Source organism: Glandiceps talaboti, chromosome 22, assembly GCF_964340395.1.
Source record: "Glandiceps talaboti chromosome 22, keGlaTala1.1, whole genome shotgun sequence".
Lineage (NCBI taxonomy): Eukaryota > Metazoa > Hemichordata > Enteropneusta > Spengelidae > Glandiceps > Glandiceps talaboti.
In genome coordinates this window covers 10,551,449-10,577,470 of record NC_135570.1, presented here as the reverse complement: position 1 = coordinate 10,577,470, position 26,022 = coordinate 10,551,449, and the positions used below count along the sequence as shown (strand labels likewise).

The 26,022-nt window shown below is 34.6% G+C and overlaps 1 protein-coding gene across 4 annotated transcripts in view; it reads left to right on the top strand.

Annotated features, from left to right (window-relative positions):
- Positions 1–26,022, top strand: part of LOC144452562 (zinc finger MIZ domain-containing protein 1-like) — a 127,907-nt gene that overhangs the window by 66,458 nt on the left and 35,427 nt on the right. Inside the window, exon 5 of one of the 4 annotated variants that reach the window (XM_078143667.1) lies at positions 942–1,047. In XM_078143667.1, coding sequence (XP_077999793.1) covers positions 942–1,047 — 106 coding nt within the window. Of the gene's footprint in view, positions 1–941; positions 1,048–9,672; positions 9,806–16,726; positions 16,930–26,022 lie in introns of those variants that run through there. The other 3 variants (XM_078143669.1, XM_078143671.1, XM_078143668.1) reach the window with 3 other exon arrangements.

Genomic DNA, 26,022 nt, shown 5'->3' with positions numbered 1-26,022 from the left:
CTTTAGAACATCTATAGGGAGACAAAGAAATTGCTAAGGAAATCATTTCAGGCTAGTGAATATTTAAAATGTCTTTATCAAGTCACCCAATCGTTTCCTAAGATGTTTTGGTGAACATTCGTTGCATACGTAATGAATTGTGCCTCAAGCGTAGTCATCCAATCTACCTTATGTTCTTGTATCCAAATGTATCAAGAACATTAAAATGACAACATTTTGAATTTAATAGTATCATAGTTTATCAGAAATAAAAAATCTGTTCTGGATCAGAATATGAATTTAAATGATTTCAGCAAATTTTTGATGAATTTACACGATAATTTATGAGTTTAATGAATTTGTCTGATGATGAAATTGTATGTTGTATTAATAGTGATTCTAGTGATTAAACTTACAAGGTGATGGACGATTTGGAATAGACCGTAGATTTACAAAGCTGTCTATAATAACATACATTCCTTTCTATTCTTAGTATCTTCTGGTCGATGATTTGAAATAGACGTGCATTAGACCGTACCTTATCTAAATTTTCATGACTTCAGTTTTGGTAAAAATGATCATTGAATTTCATTTGAGAATATGCAAATTAGTCACCAACTTCAGGGTCAAAGGTTGAGAATATGCAAATTAGTCATCAAAATTCAGGGTCAAAGGTTGAATTTGTAGAGTTTTGTATACAAGAGACTTTGTAATAGAGAAGTAAGGGCAGTGTCGCTCAAACCTCTCAAAAATTCACAATTTGTAGAATATTGTAAAGAACAAAATATATGTTTTCTGAGCTAAAAATATTTGAGGAAAATATAAAAATTGAATTTGTGTATAACATTGTTAAGGGCTGGACAGTGTCATCTACTAGAACTTGTTAGTTTTTCCCTTCACTGTTTTAAAATTTGTATGTGATGTACAGTTGTATCATTTGTTTGTTTGTTTGTATGTTTCAGGTTGTCAGTCGAGTTGCCGCCCAGCAAGGTTATGACTTAGATCTGGGGTACAGACTTCTTGCCATGTGTGCAGCTCATCGAGATAAATTCTCACCCAAATCTGCAGGTTAGTAATGTGTGAAAGAGCAGTGAGAGAGAAACACAGAGAGAGACAGACAGACAGACAGACAGACAGACAGACAGACAGACAGACAGACAGACAAACAGATGGATAGATAGATAGATAGACAAGGAGACATATGGAGAGATATATATTGGGAAAATACAGATAGAGACAGTCAGGGAGAGACAATTAATGAGAGAATAAGATAGACAGACAGACAGACAGACAGACAGACAGATGTCAGATAGGCAGGATAAAGGAACAAATGTTTCCTGAGTTAGACTTTTAGCCATGTGCTACATGAATGTCAGCAACTTATGTGAGAAGTATAATGCCAATAAAAAGTTGAAAGGAATAAACAAAATTGACATTTTTCTTGGAAAAATACAGAATATGTAGATGATTTATTACACAGATGTAGTCTGTTTATAGAAGCAATCGGGTATGTTAACATTTAAAACAACAGAGGTCAAAGTTCATCGTATTTGTTACTGTAGTACAAAATGCAATATGTGCTCATATTCAAAGCCTTATAGTTGTATTTTGGATGATTAACTAGACAATACGTAAATCTGCATATTACTTGTAATGTATTTACATAATTTGCATATAATTAGTATGAGACAGGTGTAAGTGACCGACAGACAGTGAAAAGTATGTATTATTGTTGTTGACCTAGTGTATGTTAAGTGTTCACCAATGAGTGGGTAGTAATGATGGAAGTGTATGGTCAATCTTCACGAATGACTGTAGTGATGATGAAAGTGCATTCAATGTTTACCAATGAGTGGGGTAGTGATGATGGAAGTATATGGTCAATCTTCACCAATGACTGTAGTGATGATGGAAGTGCATTCAATGTTTACCAATGAGTGGGTAGTGATGGTGGTAGTGGGTAGTGGTGATGGAAGTGTATGGTCAATCTTCACCAATGAGTGGGTAGTGATGATGGAAGTGTATGGTCAATCTTCACCAATGAGTGGGTAGTGATGATGGAAGTGTATGGTCAATCTTCACCAATGACTGGGCAGTGATGATGGAAGTGCATTCAATGTTTACCAATGAGTGGGTAGTGATGATGGAAGTGGGTAGCGATGATGGAAGTGCATGGTCAATGTTCACCAATGACTGGGTAGTGATAATGGAAGTGTATGGTCAATGTTCATCAATGACTGGGTAGTGATGATGGAAGTGCATTCAATTTTTACCAATGAGTGGGTAGTGATGGTGATAGTGTATGTTCAATGTTCACCAATGACTGTGTAGTGATGATGGAAGTGACCAGTGACTGGGTTGTGATGGTGGAAGTGGCATTAGGTAATTCTGTATCTTGTTTCTTTACTCAGATAATATCTATGTGTGCATCTCTGTGTCTGTCCATCTGTCCATCTCTCTGTATGTCTGTCCTTCTTTGTCCATCCCCTGTCTATCTTACCATGTCTGTATGATGTATTGGGTACATTACAGTCCTATGTACACACCAAAGGACCCCAGCACAGTAACAGACAATGTTGGAGATAAAAATGACCGGAGTTACCCCCCTGCCTTGATGCCCTTTAACCTCAGAGTCAGTGATAAACACAACATAACAAGTATTAAAGTAGGACACATTCTAGCATTTCTAGTGATGTGAATGTACAAAAGTTATCACATAAATAGTACAGAATTGTCATATGGATGCAGAATTGTACTCTGAATGTCAAAGGAATCATAAACCAAACTGTACATCTCGGACACACTTCTGAGTTGACCTGACTGAACCTTTTGTGCTTAGTTGCCATGTTGTACTATTACATACTGTTTGCTGTATTATATACTATGAACAACTTTAATATTTGTGAGGGTACCTCTTGTATTAATGTCCCACTGTCTGTGGGTATTTCTCTTGTATTAACCTCCAGCTGTCTGAGGATATCTCTTGTATTAACCTCCCCTCAACTGTCTGTAAGGATATATCTTGTATTAACCTCCAACTGTCTGAGGATATCTCTTGTATTAACCTCCAACTGTCTGAGGATATCTCTTGTATAAACCTCCAACTGTCTGAGGATATCTCTTGTATTAACCTCCAACTGTCTGAGGATATCTCTTGTATTAACCTCCAACTGTCCGAAAGGATATCTCTTGTATAAACCCCAACTATCTGAGGATATCTCTTGTATTAACCTCCAACTGTCTGAGGATATCTCTTGTATAACCTCCAACTGTCTGAGGATATATCTTGTATTAACCTCCAACTGTCTGAGGATATATCTTGTATAAACCCCCAACTGTCTGAGGATATCTCTTGTATAAACCTCCAACTGTCTGAGGATATATCTTGTATAAACCTCCAACTGTCTAAGGATATCTCTTGTATAAACCTCCAACTATCTGAGGATATCTCTTGTATAAACCTCCAACTATCTGTAAGGATATCTCTTGTATTAATCTCCAACTGTCTGAGGATATCTCTTGTATTAACCTCCAACTGTCTGAGGATATCTCTTGTATAAACCTCCAACTGTCTGAGGATATCTCTTGTATTAACCTCCAACTGTCTGAGGATATCTCTTGTATTAACCTCCAACTGTCCGAAAGGATATCTCTTGTATAAACCCCAACTATCTGAGGATATCTCTTGTATTAACCTCCAACTGTCTGAGGATATCTCTTGTATTAATCTCCAACTGTCTGAGGATATCTCTTGTATAAACCCCCAACTGTCTGAGGATATCTCTTGTATTAACCTCCAACTGTCTGAGGATATCTCTTGTATTAACCTCCAACTGTCTGAGGATATCTTTTATATTAGCCCCCAACTGTCTGAGGATATATCTTGTATAAACCTCCAACTGTCTGTAAGGATATCTCTTGTATTAACCTCCAACTGTCTGAGGATATCTCTTGTATTAACCTCCAACTGTCTGAGGATATCTTTTATATTAGCCCCCAACTGTCTGAGGATATATCTTGTATAAACCTCCAACTGTCTGTAAGGATATCTCTTGTATTAACCTCCAACTGTCTGAGGATATCTCTTGTATTAACCTCCAACTGTCTGGGGATATCTTTTATATTAGCCCCCAACTGTCTGAGGATATCTCTTGTATAATCCAGAGTGGTACATACAAGTGCTTCATTGAATGAAGAACTAGGCAACTTATGCACAAGGACATCTCTGGCATAACTCTCTTACTGTCAATATGTCTGTATTCAATTGTTTATTTCTGTGGTAAAGGATAGCTGTTGTCATAAACAGAATGTTGAAATGCATTGTGGGATCCAGGCACCCTGTATTCAGTTTGTTTGTATTGTGTTCTGTTTGTTGTTTACCAGTTGCTATAGAGTGTTTTGTGATTAATTTTAGATTTTTAGTTGCGTAGTTTGTATTTTTGTACTTTATATGTATATTAATCATGGGACTGTGGAACTTTTACTGGTATAGTCCCACCCAGTGATTTCACTAGTGCTGGACAGATGTGAATGCTAAAAATAACAGCTGATTCCAGACATTCAATATCATGACATTTATTAAATACAAAATCAGATATCCATGTATATAACATTTTGTATACACCTATTGAAAAGGAAAAGGACAAACTTTGCAGACGTCTTTTGAATGAAACAGTGAAAATGGTCGTAGGTCTTGCTACCAACGTTTTACATCAGAGGGGACTTCATTATGGACTAAAAAAAATGTGCCTGACTGATGACAAATTTTTTTTATGAAGAAATGGCTTAATCAGGACTAGAAATAAAATAAGTACTACCGGGTAGTATTGTGTTCTCGTTTTGTCAAGGCAGCTAATGAAATGTAGCTGTGTTAGTAAGATTGTAATTAGCCAGACAGTTACTGTAGCAATGTTAGTCAGATTTGTGTCAAATCAGGTGATAAAATGTAGCAATGTTAGTCAGATTTTTTGCCAAGCATGGCCAGATGATAAAATGTAGCTATGTTGGTAAGATTTTTGTAGCAATATTGGTAAGATTTTTGTCAAACCAGATGATAAAATGTAGCAATATTGGTAAGATGTTTTTAACAAACAGTGAAATGTAGCAGTAGTTGTCAGAATTTTTGTCAAGCCTAATAATGAAATGAAGCAATGTTAGTGAACAAAAATGGTCAAACCAGACGATACATTGTAGGAATGTTAGTAACAATATATGACGTAGTTATCCTATTGTTATTTTATAGAGCAAAAAAAATTGTGAAAAGATGAATTACCAGTGCTCAGTTACCATGACAACAAGTACTTCACAGTTAATGTCAGGAAGTTTAACTAACAGATTTTGAGAGAGTATCAAAGGGAAAAAACAAACTATCAATATATGTGTTGATTTATCACTTTATATACTCTCTTTGAAATGAATTCCATTTGGGTATGTAAAGTCAAATCATATAAATATATAAATTTCATATTTGTATTATATTTGATATTATTGTCATTCTGTTTTTGATCATACACCTAGTTTGATGGTATACCTAATACCACATTTTAAAGCAAAGTATACACTTTGAGTGAAATCAGTGTACAAGTTACTATGGCAACCATTCCAGCTAAATAACTCCTTCACAGGATTCTTCCGAGAAAAACCAAAACAAGATACATGTATATGATTAAAAATAGACGAGGTTAAAGTGATTCTATGCATTGGGGTAAGGATAGAAGCTGGATTCCAATGCCATTATAATTAGTGAACAGATCTCAGCTTATGGTTTTAATTCTTGGTGATAAACAGAATGCATTCTTTGCAAGTTTGTGGACAAAATTGTCACTCAGATATTTAAGTGTTGTAGAAGAAGAAAAATCAACAACAACAAAAAATTAACTGATCCTAGTGTATATTATTGTGTTTTTGCCATTCCTAATATTGATATTTTTTCACTTTATCATTATTGTCAAAAAAATATTAAGGATATTAAAGTTTGTAATAATAAGTTCTTATACCATGACCAAGGGTTCTTATTATTTACTAGTAACATTTTGCCTGTTCAGGTTGACAAGCTTTGTCAAACTGTCTGTTTGCTGGCTTTACCAGTAGGTGGCGTTGTGACAATGATGTGATCATAGAGATGATGTAATTGGTATGCCCCCTCATCCCTGTATGTTCATGATGTTGCCCTCTTGCCTTCTGATGTGGCGAAATTCTCTTGAATTTTTTTATTTTGAAAATTTGTGACTGAAAGTTTAGAATATAACTTTCATGAGTAGCGTCTTATTTTTATCTTTTCTTTAATGTCAGCATTTAAACTAGTTGTTTAGTCTCTGATAATGATTGTTATTTTCAAATTAATTATATCCGTGAAAAATTTGAAGATATTGTAAGTATTGAAACAAAAGTACTGAAATGCAGAGTTAAAATGTTCAGAATTCAGAATTGATCTTGACAGGTGTAATAAAATATTTCTACACTTTTTGGCCAAAAATACTACTCTGGCAACTGAGATCTCAGTTTACTAAGGTAGACACAATCCAATATTTGCATTACTACTCTGGCAATTGAGGTCTCAGTTTACTAAGGTAGACACAATCCAATATTCGTACTATCTTGATCACGGTGATTAGATTCGCATGACAGAACTGCTATCACTCATTTGTGTAATCTACCACGTCAAGCAACAACAATAGTTTGTATATCTTATTAAACCAAGACCTCAATTGCCAGAGTAGTATGTTTCTGTTCCTTTTGAACCCTTTGGTTTAAAAAAGTAATCTTCTTTTTGCTAGGTTTTTATCACCAAATGTATTGGAGGTTTTTTGATCAGTGATGTGAAATATTCCAAATCTCTTGAAGGTACAAACGTTTTTGTCAAAAAGTGGTTGTGCTTCTTGTACAGGCATGTTCCTAACATCAAATGCATCCGTAGGAAATCCATTACTTCAATTTTCTTCAAGTGATTTCGTTGTCCACTTCTTTGTCAAAAGGTGCTCTTTTTTGTACAACCAAGTTTCTAACACTGAATTCATTTGAGTTTTTTGGTTAGTGAAGTAAAATATTGCAGTTTTATGGATATTTTGTTGTAAACGTTTTTTTGTTAAACAGTTGTCTCTTTACTGGTACCAGATTTTATAGCAATGACTGCATTTCAAGATTTGGGATTTTAGTTTCTGTGGTAAGATGTTTGAGATATCTTGGACATCTTTCGTTGCGAACATTTTTTTTGTCAAAAAATAGTCTGATTCCTTGTACAGCTGGGTTTCTAACTCTAAAGCCTTCTGTTGCCTTTTGGTAGCTTTGTTTACATGTCTAACAGTCGGTAGTTAAGCTGTGAATACCATCTACAAGTGAAGTGTTTATGCCACGGGCGTCTTAGTTTTCAGCTAACAAGGACTACAAAACGGTGTCTTTAAAGGATTCCTTTTGCAGAGTTTCTTTTTTATTTGCAATAATCCTTCAGAGATTACTAGGTAAGGATTATCCTAGAGGAGTTCTCTTCCACAGTCTTGAAGAATTTAAATTGACATACGTATGAAACCGCTGTGGTGCTGGAACAACAGTTTATTGTAGGTTTGAAATGTAAGAGTAGGATTGGGTTGCGGTGGACTGGACGCATACAATGTAACTGTCATGTTCTGAACATACGGCTAGCAACTGTGTACTTGTTACTCGTATCAAAATAACAACCCAGAACTGGTTACACCCAGTGGAGAATGAAACCCTATTATCCTTCTCATTTCCATATTCAAAGAATTCAGAGTCACCTACATACCTGGCCTGGCTGCGTGTGTCAGTGAAATATGGCGGTGCAACTTTTTTGCAATAAACAAACAAGTAGATTGACACATTTTTGGATAATAGTGCAAAAAAAATCACTATACTTTGTCCTCGATCTTTTGTGTCACCTTTCCCCTATATTGTAAAATCATTTTAACCACACAAGGGTTTCCATTTTTCTCATATCTTTGCATGATTTGATGCAATTCAAATGCAGTTATTTTTATGACATGACACTAAAACATTAAAACTAAGCTTACTTTTAATTTTCCCGTGTTCCATGTAATATTCCGAGACTTGTGAAACCTTACTTACATATGGGAAAGGAAACGTTTTTCCAGTTAATTGAACACTTACAATCAGATGGTTCGACAACTAATTTCCAATGCTCTAATCTACTTACAACTGCCAGACTATCCAGTTATGACTGTAGGCCGTATGACTAATGCAATCATCATATTGACACTCCGAAGTTTTGCACATTTTTACAGCTTTTTGTTAATTTTTCACAACATTTTAGATACAAAAGACCAAAATGGTGTGGTCTCTGTTCACGCATGATGATGTTAACAAAAATTTTTTACACATTTTTAGAAATTTACAGAAATTTTTACAAAAAAATTATTGAAGTTTTCAAAACAAAAAAAAGTTGAAAAAGATATTATAATTTTTCATGAAGTTTAGAATTGATTTGAACTTAAAATATTTTTTTTTCTATTTATGTATATTTATGTATGAAATTGTTGACTTTTTTGCATGTTCCTCACATGATGCAATTTTTTCTAACATATCCAAAGTGTAGTGTAGGCAAACAAACTGAAAGCAGACTTTGCTAAAAAGTGCAAAAATGTGAATTCTAAGAGAAATTTCAACTAAAATATCGTGGTGGACTTAAAATATCTGTCCCTCCAGGTCGATCGATCTGTGCTTCGTTGTAAACTGTATACATCTATTTATGGTTTTCTAGGGCAAAATTTCAACCAGCAAAACAAAGAAATTATCAACAAAAAGACCCCAAATGATAAAACTGATATTATTCAAGAACTTTGTGATTTAGTGATACAAACTGTGTCGTAGCACTGATTGCCCCCAAAATTGTGATAAAGCTGTAAATATTATACTTTGAAAGTTGTAGATAGTTTGGCTGTTATTGCATGTCTGATTCAGTCTGAAGTCACACAGTTGTAAATTGAACAAATTGTTGAAACATGATCTACACTTGAGTTCGCAGTAAGAAACATGCCTGAATTGTCAGTCAAAGGGCTTCCTATATACTATACTTTCTACCAATTTTCTCTCTAAAGAAACTGTTCGGTCTGGTGATTTTCAGACAAGTGTTCAAGTAGTGACATTTTTCGCCGTCTATGTTTTCACCTTCAATTAGACAGCTACAAAAATAAGATAGTTGTAATTAGCAAATGACTTCATTATTGATCTTTTGGGTTTTTTTTGTTCTTGGTGTATCTTTTGACACTGTGTGCCAGTAGAATAAAAGAACTATTCTGTCTTGTTTGTACATATGTTTACATTGCCTTATCATAATCATTAACCAAAGGTACAAGTCAGTGCCTTGATATGCAAATTATAGGTAGTTCATTAATATTCATGAGGAATTGCTTTTGTTCTGATACTGATACACAATAGACAAGAGCAGTGTGAGTGGACAAGAGTATTGTGTATTTAGGGGTCATGGCTAAAATAATGCGTTCAAATTTTGGTTTGAATCTGTTCAAGAGTAAACCAAAGGTGTGCCTGCATCATGGTTCATGTTGTTCTGTCCATATAAAGTGTAAAACCGAAAGTAATAAAAGACAGCAAGTTGATACATGCTCAGTGTCCCTCACACTAAAGCTGCACACCCCTATGAGGTGATTAGGCTCTGCCATATCATCAGTCAGTAAAGAGGTTAAATCACTCAACAAAAGCTTGTCCATTGACACAGACAGCCAAGTAAAAGAAGGACTACGTAACAGCCAGAATTAGTGGACACTACAGACAGGAAAAGATTCCCCCAGCAGCTTAGAAAAGTGAAGACTAGCATCGAGTGGAAATTGGCAAAAGTGTAAGTTACTAAGTGTATAAATATTAGCGTTAGTAGCAACATATTATGTAGAGTACCATGTGGACAGTGATTGTATTGGGTACGAACACAATGCAGTGTGTGTATGCTGTATGGACTGACTCCATGCATACACTACACACTAGGGAAGCCCCATCAACCTATTGTTTTTATCCCTTACTTGTTTCCACATGTGTACCTAGATTGTGAAATAGTTATTCTGTTCAAGTCATGTCATTACATCCATGTGATTTAGCGTGATTATAACAGTGAGAGTAGATTTTATTTAGGTGTACGGTGGGTGACAATATGTGTCGTCAGGTCGTCCATGCATGTGTATCGGAGCTGACAGCAACATAGTCATCCACCGTACTATGTTAGAGAGGAAAACACTTTAATTAATAGGTACAGTTGAGATGGTAATACCAGAGGAAAGGCCAAATCTGGTTTGTGTTTTTGATGGCCAGTATTTATTTTGTGAAATCTGGACAAGTGGTAGAATTCTTTTCGTCTGATTGTGGGCTTGACCTTGGTGTACATTTTTGGTTCGCTGTATGTTGTTTATTGAAGTCATTAATGTCAAGTATGAATACTTTCCAAGGTAGTGGATGAGTTCATGTTGAATTACTGAAGAGGGTGATAAGATGAGACTTTGAGTTATATAGATACTTGATTAGCGACTTGAATTGGCAGGTCACAAGTCTCTTTGGCCGGCCGCTACATCGAATCCATATACAGGGTATACACACAGGAACAGTATACCACTGTGCAACGCTAGAACAAGTATATTGAAGCCATTTTGCATACACATTGTGTTACAATGGGTTAGTGTGAATGTAAAGAAAACCATTGTTACAAATAGTCCAGATCAATTCAACACAGTGGAGAGCTAAATGCCAGTCTTTCTCTGTCAACCTGTTGGTTTATTGTTAACACCAAAAAAAGGTCACGTCAGTAAAACCCAATCGCAAGTCAGACACCATTCTGGTTTTTTTTTCTCAAACAAAAGGTCAACTTCGATTGATTCTTTTGGCGGCTCCCCTTTGGTGAACATCCCAACTTTTTGTAAGATTATTTCTAAACAAAGAAGTGGAGGTTCTACCTTGACTTGTGATTTGCATATTCACAGGGTCAGTGAATGGCTCACACACATGAGGTGTTAAACTTGCAACTGTTACAAATGACAAAAAATGTGACCCATGCAAATAACAAACTAGTCTTTTTCAGTTATAGGGCAGTGAAGGCTAAAGTACACAGTTGAACTGTGACTTTAAATTCACATTAAGACTTAGTCAAAATTCAATCAAAATACTCACAAATTTTGACCAAATACAAACTGTTGATTTTGTTGAAGGATACGTGTGTATAAAAACAGTGTGTGTATTTGATAAATATAATAGCCAGTCTACTGCTTTCGATATGCTTGACTGAAGGCAGGTGAATTTTTTGACTACAAAAAAACTTTAAAGTTTTGGTTGACAAAATTTCTGTGCTAATATTTCAATGCAATTCATTTTTTCATATTTCTTGCAGTTATTTAAGAAATAATTTATATTTATTTAAATATACATGCTGTACTCAGCAAATTTCTAGAATTTCTAAATGCTAACCTATCAGGCAAAAAAAGAACTCTTTATCATATTTGTCTGTTGATATACAGTGAGGTATTAAGACATTTACAAGAATGATTTAATATGGCCGCCAAAGGAGCTGTTGTTTCAACAGTGTAAGTACATGCTAATATCGAGTGTGTTTAGTTTTTATTTAGATGCTTTAATTCTAAGTACCCTTATTTAGTTATCAAGGCTAGTAAACTAGGTGGTTCTGGCACTTTTATGGTGTTTTTGATAAGGTGTTAAAATCTTGCTAAGAGGGATGGTGAAATCTTGTACAATTGATTACTTCCTTTTGGAGGGAAACTTCAACATACGACTTTTTGTACAAGAATAGACAGGAGCTAACACACAGCCATGCAGGCAACAAATCAAGTTTATCGAAAGTAAACCTTTCAGATGGTCATTAAAAATATCTTGTAAATAGAACATGAAAGTGGTGAGAACAGTTTTTATCCATCATAACTACAGAATGTGAACAAAATAATATGAGGGAAGATTAGATTCACATTTTTTAAAGACCAAAAATTGACAGATAAAAAGCATTTACTTACAAAATCAATACAAGCAGTTGTAACATTTTAGTGATGGTAAATTTGTACCATTCAATATTTTAATACATAAATTGCAATATCAAAATTGGTGAAGCATAGTGGTTGAAATTAGTGTTGTGTTAACTAGGAATAAACTATCATTGTTTGTGTTTGTAAATTGTTGTTTTGAAAAATTACAGGATACATGTGTTATTCCTCTTTCTCCCATGGGTTATTTGTTTGTACACAAATAATTACTAGTTTGGCAAAAAAGAGTACTTTTTGTTGTATGTACAACACTATAGAGTAATAACTTATATAAATATATTTTTGTAACCTGGAGGTATTTAACCATAAAGGATTCACAAAAGACAGTTTGGAGTGTCCATATATCACAGCTTGTCTGGTTTGCTCTTGATTGCCAGGTTATTTTGAGCTCAGTGTTTCCAAAATCTTTAAATTTTATCGTCATTTGATTTTGAAAGTAAAGAGCAATAAAACCCATACAATTGGAGAAGTAGTAATATGAAAAATTGAAACTGATTTTATAGAAGTAAAAATTCATTCAGAGTTGTGTCACAGAAGAAGTAATTATGCAAGGTCACACCATTTTGTAGATGTAATGTTTGAAGAATATATTTTTTTATGTGAAGTCTACCAAGTTTATATTTGTTATTGACTACTGACAACATTTTTGATGGAGAACAAATTATCCATCAATGTTACTTGTCGTACAACTCAGTAGTGTTTGGTGTACTTTTGTGGTTTTGAATTCTGTTCAAGTACATGCCAGGCTAGATGCTGTTTAGCAGTCACATTACATCAATAAAATATCTCATAGATATTTTTTTTCTTGAAAAATGTCAATATATTGATGGTATATAACTTTGTTTCAAAATGTCAACATTCAAAATATGTAAATTTATACCTAAAATTTTAAAAAATTCAACAAAATTCTAATATGGCTGTTGTTGTGGTTTGTGTTCAGTTCAGAATGTGTACTAGTTTGTGTCGTTCACAAATGTTTATTTTTATGTCTCACTTTGGGGTGTTTCTTATTTAAAATAGGCAATTTATACATCGACACAGACAGTGAAGAATAAAGACAAAATGCAGTGAACTACATGTACAGACTGATGTACTGCTGTTAAACTAGTTTTTTATATCTCTTGTACAAGTTACTGAAGTCAACACAAAGGACATGTATTAATAATTAAACAAAAAGCTTCATGTGAATTACTTTTGTTCTAATAAAGACTCAAGTAGATTTAATTTTCTCGCGATTGCATTATATATAGTCCTGATTTTGTGGAAATGTTGTTTTCATCGTGTCATAAAAATATGCAGAAAAAGGACTTGTTTAGGTGGATGAAAAGACATTGGTGAGGTACTAACAATGATTAGCATAGAATAGCATGTAGAAATAAGGTTCAGAATTGGCAGGGTATGAAACAGATAAAGTTGAATTCTAATTTTACTTTGAACAGTTTTAGAGTTACAGCGGGGTTGTGAAGAAGTTCCTATATAGTATGTTGGTCTTTTTTCAACTGAGGTTGTGGTCTGAGTGTCTCTGTTCTACTAGTCATGCTTTGATGGTTTAGTTCTACATGATCGTACGGTATAGTCATGTAGGTACACTAAGTGCAACAGGGCGTAGGGCTACTTGGACTAATGGCTGACAATTCATACCAAAAGAAAGGCAAAGGTGTGTGGTCTGACCCTGCCATTGAGAAGGTTTACTTGTCTTTGTTCAATTGACCAGGATTAGACAATTGTTGGTAAATGACCATGTGGGTTTGATGTGAGGACCACATAGATGCAACCTAGCAATATGTAGTCTGCAGTAAAATCGACAGAAATTAATTCAACCTTGTAAAACGTAGTCTATGGCAAAATTGATCCAACCTTGTAAAATGTAGTCTGCAGTAAAAACGACAAAATTGATCCAACCTTGTAAAATGTAGTCTGCAGTAAAAATGATGGAAATTTAGTCCAACCTTGTAAAATGTAGTCTGCAGTAAAAACGACAAAATTAATCCAACTTTGTAAAATGTAGTCTGCAGTAAAAACGACAAAATTGATCCAACCTTGTAAAATGTAGTCTGCAGTAAAAATGATGGAAATTTAGTCCAACCTTGTAAAATGTAGTCTGCAGTAAAAAACGACAAAATTAATCCAACTTTGTAAAATGTAGTCTGCAGTAAAAATGACAGAACTGATCCAACCTAGTAAACTGTACTGTGTGTAATAAAAATGACAAAAATTTAGTCCAACTTAGTCAACTGTAGTCTGCAGTACCCGCATGGATAACTTGACACAATTTCTGATCAATTTATGAAAATTGTAGTGGGAATCTACAATGAAATGTTTTTTGAGCCTCAGATAGGTTATTATTATGATATTAGTGCACTTCACAAAACATATATATTTATTGGGGAGGGAGGGGGATAAGTGAGTTTTCAGAAGAATTTTACAACTCTTTTTCTTTGCAATCTTTGGATTATAAAGTCTGTGTTCAGTTTTTATACTAGTAGCACCAAAAGAGCAAGTGTTTTCTTTCGAACAAAGACTTCCTCACTGCTTGCCTCCGTCCAGTGACTTGTTGCAATATTTTTATTTTGTCATGGATACAAAGATGCTATTCTAGTAAATTTCATTGTACACATACGATCAACCCCCACAAGAGAATGGAGTATTTGTCGTACGACAGTCAAGAGATTATTAATAGTAAATTGTGAATTTTTGAGAATATCCTAATTTGATCACAATAAAAAGAAATGGTCCACCTGCTGTTTACAGGCACATGGGCATAAACTTAAACTATAAAGATGAGAGAGATTATTCATAGTAAATCGTCATTGTTGGTAATATTGTTGTTATATCCCCATTTTATCACTAAATGGAACATAATTCTTAAAAACCTTGTGCTATACTACACTTACCGAAGAGGTAGGTGGTAGGTAATAATAATAATAATAACGGTTTATTTCCAAATGTTGTGACCTACTGGTCAAATTACAATGAAGGGTACATTACTTTAAAAACATGTAAAGGACAAAGACATTGCTGACAACTAAAAAGTGTAATACATCACAATTAAAAATAATTTGATGATAAAAATAGACAAGGGGATGATAACTGTTTAACAGTAAACAACTAGAAACAGTTCTTTCTGCTTATTTTGTGCTGTAAAGTTGCCAACAGTAGGATTTCCTAAGACTTTGTGAGGATTTCTTATCAGGTACTGTGTACTTACAGACTTCAGTGTGTACTATTTCCATATCAATGGGTTGGGAGTGAGATTGAAGTATAAATTTTAAGTACATCTGTGACTGGTTGAATTGGTGGCAAGGGAGGCAGTTATAGTGATTGCTTGAGTAAACTGGGAGGCGAGTGTATAGTTTTAATTAAAAGTCCAATTAAATTGTAGTAAAACCACAGGGCTCTGAACAATACTGTCTGAGATTCACCACAGATTGTTTTTCATTGAATCAGAAAAAATGTGTAGTGTACAAAAATGAGGCAAATAGGGAACGGTGAGTGGCTAAGTTTTTAGCCAGGAATCCATGCAAATTTTTTTGACTTTGTTATTTGGGGAATTCAAAATCCCTATTCACATAGATTCTAGGCTACTAAGTATTATAGGGACATACTACTTGAAGGAGTGGGGGAGGGTACACACTGAGTGAATAAACAGGGGGCAAGTATAGTTTTAAAGGTACATGTACAGTGTATGAATTTGTGGGGGCAATTAGGAGTGTTGTGGGGAGGTTGTGTACTGCTTGAGTAAATGGGGGAGGGTAAATATAGTTGTAAAGTTAAATACTACTTGGGAGGGAGGGTAAGTATTAAAGGCAGATGTTGTATAAATTAGAATGGGGGGGTACACGTATCCTTTTAAGATGAGTAGGCCAAAGGGGGTATAATATTAATAGTTGTATATGAATACATACTGTCTGTGTGTCTTGCTGTGTGTGGGATGGGATGCAAGTTTATACGTGTACAGGTATTGTACATGAGTAGGTGTCATTTTGTAACCAGTTTCAATAGATAGGTGGGTGGTCTGTACTGTGTTACTAAACTACTAGAAATATCATTGGTCAATATATTATATAGGTCATCACATCTACCTTTTGGTCTAGAAGTCTGACTTAGCGCAAACATTGATGACCTTAATAGGTCACTTTAGCGGACTCAACACTCATGGCTATAATATGTGATAATCCTTGTACAGGGAGGAAACATGATGTACATTTTACTTTTGCTTTCAAAGAAATTCTGAGATGGACAATTTCACTCATTTCTCCAGAAATTAAGTCTGTACGTTTTGAAAAATATATGTTTGATAGCTCTTGAACTAAACCAGATTTTTGTCATTTGCCAAATTGAAATACTTGTCAAATTCACAAAATGTGTAGGTTGCATTTATTATATTAATGAGAGGAGGTGTCCATAAATAGCTTAATATGTTCCCACATGTATGTCATCAAGTGTCATGGGTAGACAAACAAGTTATGTACTATTTGTGACTTTGATGATGTCATTTTACCACAGGAAGTGCATCACCAAATTCACTCTTGTATTTTCCTGTAACAAAGTCATTGACATCACCTCTTAGAAAATTGAATAACTCTAAAGTATGGTCCCACCACTTCCTGTATGCATTGCTGGCATAAACCATTTACAAATAGGGAGAGAAGGACATTGCCCCTCTGTGTAGTTTATCATAGTGTGTTGGCAGAAACCATTGGTGTGTAAGGGAGGAGGGTAGTGGCTTTGTGTTGGTGACATTCAAGTAGTGGAAGCAACCATTGGGTGGTAATTTTGTTTGCATTTGGAAAGTTCTACAGATTAGTGAGCAAGAACTGTTTCTTTGTCTACTGTTATTGTAACATGGTGAGTGCATGACTTTGCAAAGTGGTCAATTTTGTGTTTATTGTTTGGTGACACAATTCTCTGATTAATGTGGAAGGCAAAGAAAGTAAGTATACATTGTGGCAATTATGTGTTTAGTTGTAACATTGTAACATTTAGTGTCATTTTAATCTTCCCTTGGTATGTCATTAACATGTAGCCACACTTTAGTGACAAAACAAATGTTTTATATGTGTGTTTGGGTTTTTAGAAAAGCTAAGTGTCAGCTTTGTTAGGATATTAGGTCACTCAGTGCTAGCACTGGATAACAACTTCAGACTATAAATTGTGTAATTATTCGTATTAATAGTCAAAAAACAAGCATTTAGAGGAAAAGACCATTGTAGTTCACCCTGACTGGTGAAAATTTGGGATTCACCTACCAAGAAATGTTTTGACTCTGTGGCTCTCTTTCTAAGTATTTAAAGGAAATTTGGTGTTCATATATCCTAGATAATGTATTATATTTCCAGAGGATGTTATTGGTAAATGTCATCAAGACTTTATTTTTATCAAGGTGTATTAGATGTAGGTAGTCAGTTTCATTATTCCATGAATGTATCAAATTAAATATCGCCATATTTATTTTTAAGTGACTGGCTTACTGTACTGAATTAGTGAGAGAGTTAAAAAATAAAAAAGAAATATTAATTAAACGGAAAAATCTTGGATATTAATTAAACAGAAAAATCTTAGAACCGTTAACAGGTCTATTGGGTCCCTACATTTCGTACAGGTGTTACCATCATAAATCAAATACTAGAAATGTCAAGGAAATCAAATTTGTCGTCTGACTTCCCCTCTCACCACTAAACGCATAGTAGAAATCCGAACACCTACACATGTACAAAATTGACATGTTTTGGAATTTGTCAACACCTATTCATATGTTAGGTTTATCGTTGATGATGTCATTAAAAACCAATTATAACTACTTGAATACCTGTAAGCTTGTAAACTCATCAATATTGTAGTGAGTGTGAGGTACTTGATTACTGATGTTTATCGCATTTTATAACATCTCTCAAAGTGTATACCAAGTGTATAAATAATAGATATAAATAATAGTTTGAAATTGAGAATTCAATTTGGTTTGATATAACTACTTCAATCTGTAATTGTAATGACAGTGCTTAGAGTGTAATGTAAGATGTATGGGACCATACTTACTCTTGCTCTGTTTCACTGTGTGTGTATGTATACGTGTGTGTGTGTGTGTGTATATATATATATATATGTATGTATGTATGTATATGTATATATATATGTATGTATGTATATGTATATGTGCACAAGGAATGAGGAACAGTCCCGATTACCAAATGCAATCTGATATTTCGAATTAATATTCTTTAACAAGTGGATAAAGGCAAGATATAAGTTAGTCTAGTTCCTATACAGTATCGTTATGATTCATACCTTCACGCTCACAAACAAACAAAAAACAAAAAACCCACAGTTGGCATCCAGACTAAGTATAAGTAAAGTAGGACACAGTCTGACTTACATCTGTGTAACTGAAAAGGAATGATACACCACAAGTTCTAATAAATGGTAAAGTATGCATAGAAAGATCTTAAAATCACACACACCATACAGAACCAAAAACATATATATATAGTGTGTGTGTTGTCAATGTGGTATCAAATCATCTCGAAAGAGAAATCTTGAGATTGGATGACGGATAACACTAAACTAATATATAATGTAATTCCTGAAATTGAGAATCCACTTCTTGTACAAAATGTACTTTGTAACTGCATGTAGTTAGAAAATCACATTCTAGTCAAAGGTTTAGTTTTAAATTATAAAAGTAGACTAGTTTTATAACTCTAGTTTGTAAGTTTAAATCAAAATGTAAAATAACGAGAAGAATGGTTACAAATGAGAGGTTTACCAAAATGTCCTAAAATCATGAAGAATTTGATGGAAAATGTAGATAAAATGAAAGAGTGCTTGGCCATTTATTTGTAATCAAAGTAACTGGGTCAAGTGGTTATGAGTTGAGGACCCACTCACAGTCTTCCAATAACATATCTTATGCAGCTTGTGGTTTATGTTGATACATGTACGTACATGCAACAACCGCACAGTTACACCATGTAGTGGGGTCAGACACACACATAGATAAAGTTAATTTGCATGTGACCTCACTTGCATGTGAGATCATAAACGGGAAGGAATCTTAAGGGTTAAATGTAGTGTGTGTTAACATGTAGAGACACACATATGCACACATATACAAACAAACATGCAATGTATATATATATATAAGCATAATATAGACACAGTAACATTGACATGGTGTGTGTACACGCATGCATATACATGTGTGGTCACATACGTTGACAGATATATACTACTTTGGCAACCAAGGTCTCAGTGTAGTAAGATAGACACAAACTAAAACTATCGGTTTCCATGTAGTATATATACAAGTGCGTGATAGTGGTGCCTCTGTTCTGCGAATCTTGTCACCCTGTGATCAACTCCCAAAAATATGTGTATTGCAAGATACGAATGTCATCATTGATGCCATCCTTGTGTGGGCACAAGTAAACCCAAATATTCGACAGTAATATCAACATGGTGAAACAATAGTTTAGTTTGTGTTTATCTTGGTAAACTGAGACCCCAAATGCCAGAGTAGTATAAAACACAGTACGCACAAAAATAAGAGTATAAGACCAGAATACAGAAAAATATTATTAAGTTTATGCACCACTTACATCATCGAAAAAATATTTGGCAAAAATTCAAAAAAAAAATTAGTTTGGCAGGTAAGTCTTTTGTTGTTGTAACTTAGCTGTGGAAATTTGGCAAGATGACAACATAGAGGTGTCTTCTTACAAAATGGAGCTTTCAACATTACACAGAACATCCCCCACACAAATCTTGACCTTAAATAACTCCTAGTAAACGTAGATTGTAGGGTATAATCTGATACAGGATGATAGAATTAAATGTCATCAAAAATCAGAATATTTACATGAAATTGTTTTTGATTTGTGAAGTGTGTCACGGTTTGTTGTGTCGTTTTAATTCTTTGAATTGTTGAAATGTTTTGACCTTAATGTGAATATTTTCATAGTGAGTCCTTGAAGTGAGTTGAATATATTCTTTTGTCCTGTCTTATCAAGAAGTAAGCCAGCTCTAGTAAACAAATACTGGGTATCAAGTATTGTAGGTGTGGTGATTGCACTGCTTATTCATATCATGTCCTTGTTCATCTTGTTGTATCTTTAGTGGGGAGTTACAGTTTGTAGAATTGTCAAAATGTGTAGAAACTTATGTTAGGAGGGGTGGGGTTGAAATGTATTATGCATTACACAATAGATGGGGTGCTAGAATTGTCAAATTTTTTTAGAAACTGTTCTGTATGGGGAGGGTGTTTGAAATGCATTGTACAATACAAAATGTAGGTGGGGGTTCGTAGATTTATCAATGTTTAGAAACTTAATAAGTGTGGGGGGATGTATATATGCATTGCACAATAGTTGGGAGTATTAGGAATATAACAACAGTGTGTAATACTATCTTGTATTTGAGGTGCTAATATTGTCAAAATATCTTATTCAGGGGGAGAAGGAGGTGTTAGAAATGTATGCGTTTTACAATAGGTGGGGTGCTAGGAATGTAAAATATGTACATGAGTCATTATCACCTGATATCACAGTTATGGTAGATATTGGACTTTCAGTTAGATCATAATTGTAAGATTAGTTTACACAGTAACAACATGACAGGAAATATATTGCAACAATCGTCCATCCGTTTATAAGTTCCTGCTAAGCGTTCCTACCAAGCACAATATCTCAAATATCAATTGTGTATACATAACATTACAGCATACACCAAGGAACATGTTAAAATTCTTTCATTCTTTCACACATTTTACCAATTACCATGTGCTGTGATGTGATGAAAAGTGTGTCAGGTGTGTGTAGGACTCCTCCTGTAAAAGAACAGGGAGAAGAATAAATAAATAAAGACTTATAGAGCGCAATATATCTGGAAAGTGTTTAATAGGCACAGGAACTATAAAAAAAAACACTTCATGAAAAACTTAGTGATTATCTAGAAAAAAAAGCAACTGTGCGCAAGTTAAAATGGCAAGAGATACATATTAAACACAAAATAAGGTTCGATAAATAATGAACAAGTCAATACCAACTTATTTTATTGGTCATACATTGTAGGCCTGTTAAAAAGGTGAGTTTTAAGATTGGTCTTAAAAGAAGTCCCTGTTTTAGCAAGAACCCAGTAAAATTTGTATTCTTGACAATGACACAAAGTCAGGTAAATTTCAGTGGCAATCTCCCCCGACCACCCACCCACCCATAAAAGCACTTGGGAAATGGTGAACCTGTGTAGAGTAAGTGTGGAAATGGACTGTGAGTCGGTCAGTATAAAAAGAAGTAAGAAAAACCCCATTGGAAACCCAGTAACATACTAAGTGGGAAACTCTGTAAATTTTACATGTACCTGTTTACCTCCACCAATAAAAAAAAAAACAGGAGAAAACCTCCATAAAATTAGTGGGCCAGTAAGTTTTTGTGCAATGATAACATATACAGATGTTTATATTGTACAGAATTAATTGAAAAGAATAGAAGAATTGTGAAAAAAAGAGTTAGAGAAAAAAATCTCTAATTTTGTTGTGGTAGTTTTCTGGAGGGAAAAGTTTGAGCACAGGTTATTGACTCATTAGATTGAAGTTTGTGGGTTCAGCCTTCATTTTGTGTGTGTAAAAGGTAAGACTTAGGTGTTGTACGACTTTGATTAACTCTTTGAAGGCTTTCTGTGAACAATACAGTTACTTTTGTAATGAAAGCGCTTTCCTTTTCACTTGATGAGTTGGTTATTGAGAGAATGACCTTTTAAGCTGTAGATTATAGCGGTATGGTAATGTCTATCCCTCCATTATTCATGTTGCTATAAACAGTGACAATCCAACCATTGTGCAAGTGGAGGCTAACTCCTTGGTCGGTTAGAGAATAGAATACGAATCCAACACAAAAGAAATGTAAACAAACAAGAAGGGAGTTCAGTGGAAAAATTCACCCACAAAAAAAGGAGAAGTGCCAACAAATGCCTTATCGTTACTCCACAACAAAAGAAATTAGAGCATTTTTCTAAAGTCAAAAAATACTTTATTACAAATAGTCTCCTTCAGTAGTGAATTTTTTAGATACATACTCTATAGTTTCCCGCCTAAAATATATATTTATTAGGCCTAAAAATTGTAACTGCGGGCCAACATAAGACCCAGAAAAAAAAACTGTGTGGTTCCGATTGCACTCAATTTTAGAATAGGTGGGTGGGGGGGGGGGGGGGGGGGATAGGTAGATTTTTTTTTTTTTTTTTTTTTTTTCTGTGCGAGTGCCTAGTTCAGGTTTTCCATTGTTTTCCATATGGTCTCTGTGTTGTTTATTTCTTCCTTCCTATCAGATGTACAGCCATTACAGATTGGAAGAATAGTTTTATTTTATCTTTTTAAGTTGATGTCAGTTTCCGCATCCACTATTTCTCATGAGACTTCACGATTTTATTATTTTTTTCTCAAATACGTAAAAAAAAGTTTAGGGTCGGCAGTGAAAAGCTGGGTGGGGGTCGAGTAACTGGTACCAAACAATTATTTTTTTAGGGCTTATGTTGGCCCGCAGTTACAATCCATGATAAGAAAAATTGATGAAAATTCTTTTGGCAGTAAAATTATAGGTTGTGTGTTGTAATAATAATACATTTATTCTCGGCATTGAAACTATAAAACTCCCGCAGGATGGACTGCAATCCAGGCTGTTCTGCCCGTAGGCATATTGCATCAAATAAAAGGATTTACAAAACCTACATTCTGTGCCAACACGTTGCTAAAATGTTGCAAACTGTGCAAGATTGATAGAAGTGTTATCCATGTATGTATATATTTACACACTTATGGTTATTGTGCAGAATTTGTAAAATCAGCAGAAATAATACACAGCGTGTTACTTTTTTCAGTTTTAGATAAAATGTAAAAATTCACATAATATAGTAATGTTTATACACTGCACCCATCCCTTAAATTCCACTCCTACAAACTGAAGGTCATCATTTTATCCAAAAAAAATAAGGTCAGAATTCCACCATGATATGCGTCACGTTTTCTTCACCCTTGTAATTTGATGTAATTTTTCTGTGATTACACACATAAAGAAGTAATAACAAAAAAATCATGTTCATAAAATCCTTTTTACCTCAAAATTCAAAAAAAAATAATGTGCATGAAATCTTTCTACACATTGAAATACAGGCTCACACTTGTATATTTCATAACACTGCACATTTCAGATGTAAATTCTCATAACAGAGTCAAAGACATATTTTCTGTTACAGGATGGTTCACCCACTACATGTAAGGGGCAAGATCAATAGTTCAATGCAGGATAAAAAAAATTAAATTCTTTTACTTTGGGGATGGAGGGTTTTGAGCCATTTTAGTTCTCATTCTACTAAAAAACAATTTTACTTTTAATGGATCGGTCTGTTTTGTACCCCTCAATACAGATCTTTCTAAAAAAAATATCACTGAGAAATGGAAGAATTTTAGCTATAGTAAATGTATGGCAATTTTCATAAAGGAAATGGTGTCAACAAAAGAACTATTTTTTCCTCACTACATACTGTCACTTTGTAGTCAGTTTCATAGCACTATATGATTTGAAATTGATTTGATCTGAAACAATTTAAATTTTAGCCAGTGTAGTTAAAAGTAGGGGTAGGGGGCCCAACTAAACAGATTTACTTTGTTCTCCTACAACATAGAACCATTGATCTCACCCCTAGAGCAGTTGATCAGCAAACAGTCACGTAATGCAATGACAGAAAATCCAGTCATCACCCGATGTAAATATGTCAAGTACTTGAAATATTAGATTTCAATATATGAATTATTATCAAATCTCCCAGCAGACCATCAAATTTATTATGATAAGGCCAAAAAAAAATAAAAATCTGGTTCTGGTCAGGATAAACTTTCTAAAGTGGTGCGACGACGCGCGTTTTTTTTTTTTTTTCCTAATTTTTTTTTTTTTTTGGCAAATTAGTAAATACACATTTTTGACACTTTACATGCTCTCGGAAGATGTCATACAACTCTGGAAGTTGGCACTGTTGTATGGCAAGTTTTATACGATGCGGATCAATCATCCATCAGGGCATCACTAGTCACATTTACAAATTTATCTTATCGCCCAGTGATTTGCAGTTATAATCCCGATTTGCAGTTATAATCCCATCCAAGATAATGAGTCTTGCCTTGCAACCACTGTATAATGTCATTGTGCAACTTGCAACGTTAAATAACGAGAAATAGGTCTGTCCAACGGACGTAGAGGAGGCAGTGTTTTCTTTCGAGCACCGTCCATCATCAGTCTGATACGCAGTCTGTATACGGTACGATGTTTGACACGTCTTTCCAACTCATCGCAGATGGAAAGACGTGTCGAACATCGTAGCGCATACATCCAGAGCTAACTGCTTACGCTACAGGAAAATCTTTGTATTCAGAAGGCAGAACGAAACGATCACCAGAACTAAGAACACCTCGAAAGTCAGCTGAATTGATATCAACATTTCGATTGCTCACGACGTACTCAAACTTCTGACATTTTCGAAACATGTGAGCGGTTTACCACCTAGCACAGTGAACACACTATTTCCCGTGATTCCCATCAACCACGCTCATCGTACATATTACGTACACATATCGTACGGGGGATTATGGGTATGCAACAGTACTAGAAGAAAAGGGTACCCGTTACCAAATAGAAGTGCGCCATCACACGAGTTAAATTTTTTCCGCTAGCCTTGCATACAGTGTTGATCGACGGGGAATTGTAAATAAGGAACGGGAAAGCAAAAATTATCGGAAAAAAAAGGATCGACGCGGGGGTATTCAGGGCACGCGCGCGCTGACCAGAACCAGACATATTTTTTTTTTTGGCCTAATAGTAATAATTTTGGGAACCCCATCTGCCTTGTTCATTACATCCCAGCTTGCAGCATCCATAAATTATCCTGTAACCCTTTGTAGTATTTCAAGTTTTCCTCTGATAAACAAAGCGTCTGAAATTCCAAGATAGCTAAGCATGGTGCAGGTCATTCGGGGTCAGGATATTAGTCTGAAGTACTCGCTAAGTGTGCAAATACAATGTTAGAAATAACGCACATGTATGAAGTGACTTGGGGGAGGGGGTAGCAATGAAACAGTTGGAACAGAAACTTGCTTCAAGTGTGTGAAGTGACTCAAAGGGGAGGGGGTAATAATGAAACAATTGGAACAGAAAGGCATGTATGAAGTGACTCAAAGGGAGGGGGGTAATGAAACAGGTGGAACAGAAACTTGTTAAGTGTATGAAGTGACTCAAATGAGGAGGGGTAGTGATAGTGAAAGAGTAATTGGAGCAAAAACTGTGTGAAGTGACTTGGGGAAGGAGTAATAATAAAATAGTGGCAAAATTAGTATATGGTACTAAATATACTAAATAATAAAGTACTTACCTTTCTCATTTACTAACACATTTATACTTTATATATTATATAATTGACTTCAACATTTTAATTTAATATAAATGAGATAAAAATTCCAAGCATACTTTGAAATTAATAAATGTGAGGAAAATCATGTTTGATAACATTGAAAGAAATACATACAGGTATAGTCATGATTTCCTTTAGTTTGAACTCGATAAATTCATTTGCCGTGTACACTACATGATAAAATATGTAAATTAACCTCACACGTTTACTACCAATGTCTAGCCATGTCAACATGTAAATTTATTTTGAAGGGTAAATAAATGATTCACAGCATACTCAACATTACATTTCTGTATGACCTCTGACCTGCACAGTGGGTACAAACGACCTTTGACCTTAGAGTAGTTCACAAATGATGACGGTTACACACAGACTTGACATAAATCACTGAAAAAAAGTACACATTATATCACATCCAGTTGCCACTTTTGTATTTCATAGGTGTGGTATGTAATTCACTGTCCTGGCGCATTTGGCCTGTTTTATATTCACTGCTATTTAAGACAAATAAAGTGGCTGTATGTGTGTATGAAATTGACAAAATGTAAAGAAACCTCTGTCATCATCATTGTAGCCCCTA